At 37.0% G+C, this 7654-nt stretch overlaps 1 protein-coding gene across 3 annotated transcripts in view; it reads right to left on the reverse strand.

The window, feature by feature from the left end:
- Positions 1-7011, reverse strand: part of lars2.L (leucyl-tRNA synthetase 2 L homeolog) — a 90571-nt gene extending 83560 nt beyond the window's left edge. The window contains 3 exon segments of one of the 3 annotated variants that reach the window (NM_001092094.1): positions 686-938; positions 3332-3391; positions 6760-6924. In NM_001092094.1, coding sequence (NP_001085563.1) covers positions 686-907 — 222 coding nt within the window. In that variant the 5' untranslated portion in view covers positions 908-938; positions 3332-3391; positions 6760-6924. 3 annotated transcript variants of the gene reach the window in all.
- Positions 7012-7654: the final 643 nt, after the last annotated feature.

Below are 7654 nucleotides of genomic sequence, written 5' to 3' on the forward strand. Positions count from 1 at the left end.
CATAGCATCATATTGTTTGGCCAGTGTTGAACTGAGGTACTTGGAGCCCATTGGGTACCCAAGTCAAGGGCCCAGCACCAAACCAAAGCCACCCTTAAATCCCTCACCACTGCCTGCATCCTTTCCTTTAATATTGTTTGAAATTTTCCAAAGTTGTGTGCGGGTGGCTGGCCCACTGGAATTTTACTACAATGACCCAGTCTAAAAAAAAATTAAGGAAAGCTGCCTGAAAGAACGGGCCAACATCACTTCCAAACAATGTCCAAACGCGGAACATAGTTACCTAAAAAGACTTAAAGCTGTAAAAATGTAGTGCTACACAATAACAAGGATTGTATACTAACACAAACATCATATTTTGTGTATTTTCTTAACATATCTTTCTACAATAAAACATAAAAACTCATTCTATGTTGATTCAAAATACAAATAATTTCAGGGCAGGGAGTTTATTCGGTAAAATAAGAAACATGGCCAAGCAGCAGTGACATGCTGGAAAACATAAAAGATCAGTGTGTGTGCAGCCTTACACCAAAAGCAGCATTAGGGAACAGCAGTGTATTTTTATTGTATGATATACTGATTTATCTAATTCCTTTCAACTAAGAGAAAATAAAAGAGTAAAGTGGTTGTTTTAATAAAAACGATTGTGTCAAAAAAAAAAAGCTACTCCAGAATTACTTACATCTACTTCACTAATTGCTGTGAATTGCTCTTTTACTCTGGGCTTCCAACAGCTTTCCACCTTTTTCCTTGTCTCCAGTCCATATTCTTTTTCCCACTTGCCAGTCTCACTGTAAATGGATCGTATAACATTTAAGCTCAAAGCCTTTTTCCAATTCTTTGGCAGTGCCCAGCCATTTAGTCTTCCTCTCAAACAGGCGCTGCAAAGCCCTAGGCCCAACATGGTACGATTTATTCTTCCTGTGTGTCTTCTCCTTGAAAAAATAAAGTCATTCCAATATTGCTTGCATAATCTAAAGAAGAGTGCACATAGCAAGATCTACCCCTTCAACCAGATTAACAAATTGGCAGATCTCTGACCAATTTGGCTGCAAAGCCTTATAGCCAAACTGACCAAAAACAGGCCCTGATCTAATAATTCGGCATTTGCCAAGTAATCAGACCATGTGTTAGAGTCTCTTGACTTGACATTTGTATCTATGCCTCAAATAGATTTTTTATATATATATATATATATATATATATATATATATATATATATATATATATATATATATATATATATATATATATATATATATATATATATATATATATATATATATATTGTATATATATATATATATATATATATTTTATTTTTCTTCAAACACTCTTTACTTCAATGCTATATAGGGAGCGCTCTGAATTTCTACATTTACATAGTATAAAGGAATCAGCAGTATTTCTTCTGCTTTTATATGTATTGCACTTGGTGCACTGAAATTTATACATAAAGAATTTATTAAGTGATTTAGTGACCCTTGTTGTATGCCGCTGAATAACTCTAGCTCTGCTTCTCCCTTTACTTTCATAGGACCCCCACTGAGAATGAAGGGTGAATAAGCTTATAAAAGTAATACAAGCTTAGTTAAATATATACTTTTTATGTTTAGTTTTTTGCATGAGGGAAAAAGTAGAAGGAAAAGTACAAGGAAGGCAAACATGTTAAGACCAATGTCACATATGGTATTTTCTTCACACACTTTCACATGCTGAATTCTGCCCTAATGTATTAATACCCTCATATAAATTTGCATGCCTGTGTCCTACTACTCCCCATAATACCTGTGCTCTTGAATATATCATAATAATCTTAACTTTTTCTGCTATCAATGGTTACATTTAAAAAGAGTATGTGAGGTTTGTTGCTCTGGAACTCCATGAGTATCCGTAAGGATTGTGTGGGTTTCCACCTGACACTCATGTTTCCTCCCACAGTTGGAAAATAAATAGGAAGGTTAACTGGCTCCTAATTAAACTAGGGATGCACCGAATCCACTATTTTGGATTCGGCCGAACCCCTGAATCCTTTGCGAAGATTCGGCCGAATACCAAACCGAATCTGAACCTTAATTTGCATATGCAAATTAGGGATGGGAAGGGAACATTTTTTTTACTTCCTTGTTTTCTTTTCCCCGTCCCTAATCTGCATATGCTAATTATGCTAATTAGGATTTGGTTCGGCTGGGCAGAAGGATTCGCCTGAATCCCAATCCTGCTGAAAAAGGCCGAATCCTGACCAAATCCCGAACTGAATCCTGGATTCGGTGCATCCCTAAATTAAACCAACCACTGTATGTGATAGGAACCTTAATTATAAGCTCTGCCTTAAATTGTAAGCTGGCTGCAACTTAAAAATACTCAAAGAGCTAACTAGGAAGAGTACAACCCATAGAGTTAACAGCTAGCCACATAACTTCATCAGAGCTGCACGGGCTTATATATAGTAAACACTATCTTTAGGGGGATTACAAGTGTAGAAGAGACAGATGAAGTTGAAAACAATACAATACTAGGTCTAGTGTTTAGCTTTCATACAACCACATTAAATGTTCCGGTTCCTGACTTACTATTGTAGAAATAAGCACTGGCAGGGCTATCAAAACATTGCAAATTAACATTGATCCTACAGTATGTATCCAACAAATGAAAAATACACCCAAACATGGGAAAATTTTAATTCAGCTAGAATATTATGGTACAGTAATGCCTATACGCTCTACAAGCAGGATGGAAATAAAATAACCTAAAAAAATTCTAAAGCATGCCTTTATCAAGCTAATAGGCTCCTCTTAATGATATCCACCGGAAACCCTCATCCTGAAGAGTTAACAAAGACCTACTGAATAACGCAATATTATATCTGGCGGTTGGCATTTTTTGGTTTATTAATAAGCTAGACAAGACTGTGCACCATTGAATTACTTGCATTGCAGGCCACTTCAAAAATAATGTACTTGCTTGTGAATTGTCTAACCTAATCCTAGCTCAATCAAGTCTATACATCCTCTTGTGTATCAAAGCGAAAATCCAGCAACAGTAATAAATCTTGGTTTTTTTTCTTTTGTTCAAAACCCAAAACAGAAAACTTGCTTATTATATCTGGATTTGAAATAATAGATTTTAGGTAAGAGTTTTGATTCCCTGGCTTTTCTGTTCAACTGTAGTTTTCATCGTCTCTATCCTTTTACAAGATGCTATTATAGTGGTTTTGGGGACTGAGAATTAAAAAAACAGTCACATACAACATTAATGTAAACAAGGAAGGTGGTATTATTAAATTACTTAATGATGATATTAGTACATGTCTAAAAGATCAACCCACCTGATTTTGTTATCACATGGTACGATCACTCATTTTAATAAATGCAAGTTGAGCAGTTACCTAAAACAAATATAAATCACATGAATGAGATGCTACAATAAACAAAATACATGAAATATGCATCTATTCAAAACTTCAATACAAGTTAACTCGTTTGTAGCAGTGGAGATGGCATAAAAGGTAGTGACGTGCGGGTTGGCACCTGACCCTAACCAGTCACCCCGACCCCCTGTGAAATCATTATATACCTGCAATAGACCTACCCACCCCTGATGTCACTAGAGGGGAGTATATAAATAAGCAGCTGGCAGGGCATAAATGTCCTTTCTAACGCACCATCCTCCCCGATCTGCCAACAAAGTGCTGATCCGGAATTAACCTGCCCAAGCTGCAGGTTTTGGGCTGGTCCACACATCTCCTTGTAGAGCTATACGCCTCTCTTTGCACAATTGATTAACTATTCACTAGCTTGCAGCTTAAGCATACACTCCTGAAGTGAACACCAAGAAGCATATGCACTGGGTATTTAAATGGATTCTGTCATGATTTTATGGTGTTGTTTTTATTTCTAAATTACACTGTTTACACTACAAATAATTCACGCTACCATATAATATTGGTGTGTGGGCAGCCATCTCAGGGCTACAAAACGCATTAAGTGTAATGGTTGCGAGCATTACAGACAATACTCTGCTTATATATTTTGGAAACTGTAATGGATGAAATAAATATTGAATTTTAAACGTCCGACTCCAAGTGGTGCTCCGTTCTACACACAGAATCTCAGGTCATTTTGCCTGGTCATGTGTTTTCAGAAAGAGCCAGTGCTGCACAATGAAACTGCTTTCTCACAGGCTATTGTTTCGGCCTACTTAATATAACTGAAGGTGTCGCAGTGGGACCTGGATTTTTACTATTGAGTGCTGTTCTTATATCTACCAGGCAGCTGTTATCTGGTTGCCTTCCCGTTGCGCATAATGCACATGTCCCTGTGCCACTTTGGTCATATATGTTACAATTCATTGGACCGCATCAGCACTTGAAGGAGGCTGTGCCCAATCTGCTTTTGAAGTAAGCCAGTCTGAGGAGGATTGAGAAACAGTGTCGATAATCCCCTGATAATCTTGAGATATGCTTATTGTGGCTAACAGGGAATTAGAGAGGTAAATATCTCCTAAAGCCTTTATTTTCATTAATGCATATATATTGCAGAAACGGCTCTTTTAGCACATGAAAGCCAAAAATACATTTTATTATAAAGGTGAACCACCTCTTTAACTACAAGTCGTCTTTGATTTCATCCTATCCACTGACCTTCCTGCCATGTTTGCACTGCTCTGCTGTTTCTCTTGTCTCTGCCTATTCTGTGTAATATCCAGGCATATGTCTCTTCTGCAATTGTACAGTAATATTTCAAGCTCTAATGAGCAGGGCCAGGTTTTCAGGATATGGAGTTTATTCATAACTTGAATCACCATACCTTAAATCTATTAAAAACTTTTAGATATTAAACAAACCCAAAAGATTGGTTTTGCCCCCAATATGGATTAATGCGGCTCAGTTACCATCGAGCAAAAGGATTATTAAATCATTATTATTATTAAAGGAATTGTTCAGTGTAAAAATAAAAACTGTGTAGATAGGCTGTTCAAAATAAAAAATGTTTCTAATATAGTTAGTTAGTCAAATATGTAATGTATAAAGGCTGGAGTGACTGGATGTGTAACATAACAGAACATAGCCCAACTTCCTGCTTTTCTCTCACTCTCTTGGTTTCGACTGATTGGTTACCAGGCAGTAACCAATCAGAGACTTGAAGGGGGGGCACAAGGGTCATATCTGTTGATTTTGAATCTGAGCTGAATGTTGAACATCAATTGCAAACTCACTGAACAGATTTGTACCATGTGGTCCCCCTTCAAGTTGCTGAATAGCTCAGAGTTAGAGAGCTGAAAAGCAGGAAGTAGTGTTCTGGCTATAATGTTACACATCCAGTCACTCCAGCCTTTATACATTACATTTTTGGCTAACTAACTATATTAGAAACTAACTAACTATATATTACAAACTAACTATATTATATTATATTATAACTATATTATATATTATAACTATATTATTTTGCACAGCCTATCTATTTACACAGTTTTTATTTTCACGCTGAACTATTCCTTTAAAGTTATCATTCAAAGGCTCCTTTAAATTAATTCAGAGTATTTCCATATATCTGTATTACTTTCTTGTATTATTTAGCATTATCGTTTACAAAGGGATTATAAATGACTATTTCCAAATACTGGGACAGACATGTAACCATGCACTGATTTGAATAAGTTTGTAAGTATTCTCATTCATCCAGGTCTTGGTATATCTGTAGAAATAAGTCAAATCAACTGGACTTGCTGTGTTTTTTCCATGAAGACATTGCACCAGTCATCCAACTGGCTTTCTCAATTCAGAATAACTTGCTTTTACAAGTTATTCTGAATTGAGAAAGCCAGTTGGATGACTGGTGAAACGTCATTAAGGACAAAACACAGCAAGTCCAGTTGATTTAAATAAGAGACTGGAATATAAATAGGAGTGGGCGTAAACAGAAAGATGAGTAATAAAAAGCAGCAATGACAATACATTTGTAGCCTTATAGATCATTTGTTTTTAGAAGGGGGCAGGGACCACAATTTTAAATGTGGAAAGAGTCAGAAAGGGAAAGCCAATCATTTAAAAACTATAGAAAAAAATGAAGACCAATTAAAATGCTGCTTAGTATTGGCCATTCTATAACATACTAAAAAGTTAACTTAAAGATGACCACACCTTTAAGTGACATACTCTTCAGTCTCTCTGTTTTCATGTATTTGCTACTTCACCTATAAGCAATCTGAGCAGAGTGGGGTAATTCTCTGGCAGGTGGCATTAAATATAAGCTCTGACACCTATTTGGATTTCTCCCACTTTGAATCATGCAACTAGCACGCCCCTAGCCATAGCTGGTCCTGGTGAGAGCTGACTGAACTACAGTAGAACCCCTGTTTCACATTTTTCAGGGGACCAGAAAAAAATGGTTTAAAGCCAGGAAAATGCAAAATCAGGGAAATGTATTATACATAATATATAGGTGGGGCCACAACAACAACGGTGTAAAATGAGGGAAAACTTAAAATCAGGGGATGTAAAATTGAGGTTTCACTGTAGTATAAAAGAAGGACACTTGTCATGATGCTAAATGGATACATTCTAGAGCATCTATATCCCTTGACACTTCTAAACTACTTACAATTGTAGCTTACTTACTATATTAAAGCACACACTTACAGTATTAAACATAATTGCATATTGATAAAGGTAATGTACATTTTTTCATACATTATAATTGTACTATGAGCATGTTCCACGAATTCACCACTTGTTAAACTGACAACAGACACCTTTTAAACGTTGCCACCAATGCGAGCAGCTGCTTTAGTGTTGATCACGGACCGTAATCAAGGAAGAAAGAGATGTGCAATAATCACATCATCCTACCTCTCCAAAGCATGGAATACGCTGCATGGAACAGTAGCAAGGGCAACCAGCCCGGCGCTTAATTGACGTCACCACTCGTGCGACGCTAAATGTGACTGCTGGTAATACCAACTTCCGCCATACACAAGATGGAGAACTGGGTGCCTGACAATTCTTATTGGAGGCGATAGTGCCTATTCTTTGAATGGACCTTGGTTACGTCACGAGCACGTGATCCTTCCATTTAGCTGCCCTGTGGAATATTGGCTAGTATATTCATTGACGCCAGATTCAAAGTGTGACAGTCCTAGCTTCGGTTTCGGGGTTTCAATGTGCCTCTTGATGCTCGTCCGGTGGAGAGGTGCACTGTGTCTCTGGAAATTACTGTGCTACTGGATGTTCGAGGTTCCCTTTGCCTCTGAAAGTTTGTGGAATGGAGATGGGGTCACCGTGCCTCTGGATGTTCATCTAATGCAGGCTGTCAGTCATGTATTTGACTATATATATAAAATCTGTTACTGAAAGTTTCACAATAAAGATACTAAGAGAACTAAACCCTAAAAATGAATGGCTAAAAATGCCATATTTTATATACTGCACTTATTGCACTGGTTTCTGTGCTGCCATGTAGTAATTATCTATATTCATTACTAATCAGCCTTATATTGTGACATTTATATTCTATGAGTACTGTATATTGTGAGTGGGTCACTAAGCTCAGTAAGTGACAGCAGAAAAGAACATGGGAAGCTACTGGGGCATCTTTGGCAAAGATCTTTACTGCTAAAGGACTGTTATTACATTGGGTTGGTTCAGAAG

This window comes from Xenopus laevis, chromosome 6L, assembly GCF_017654675.1.
Source record: "Xenopus laevis strain J_2021 chromosome 6L, Xenopus_laevis_v10.1, whole genome shotgun sequence".
NCBI lineage: Eukaryota > Metazoa > Chordata > Amphibia > Anura > Pipidae > Xenopus > Xenopus laevis.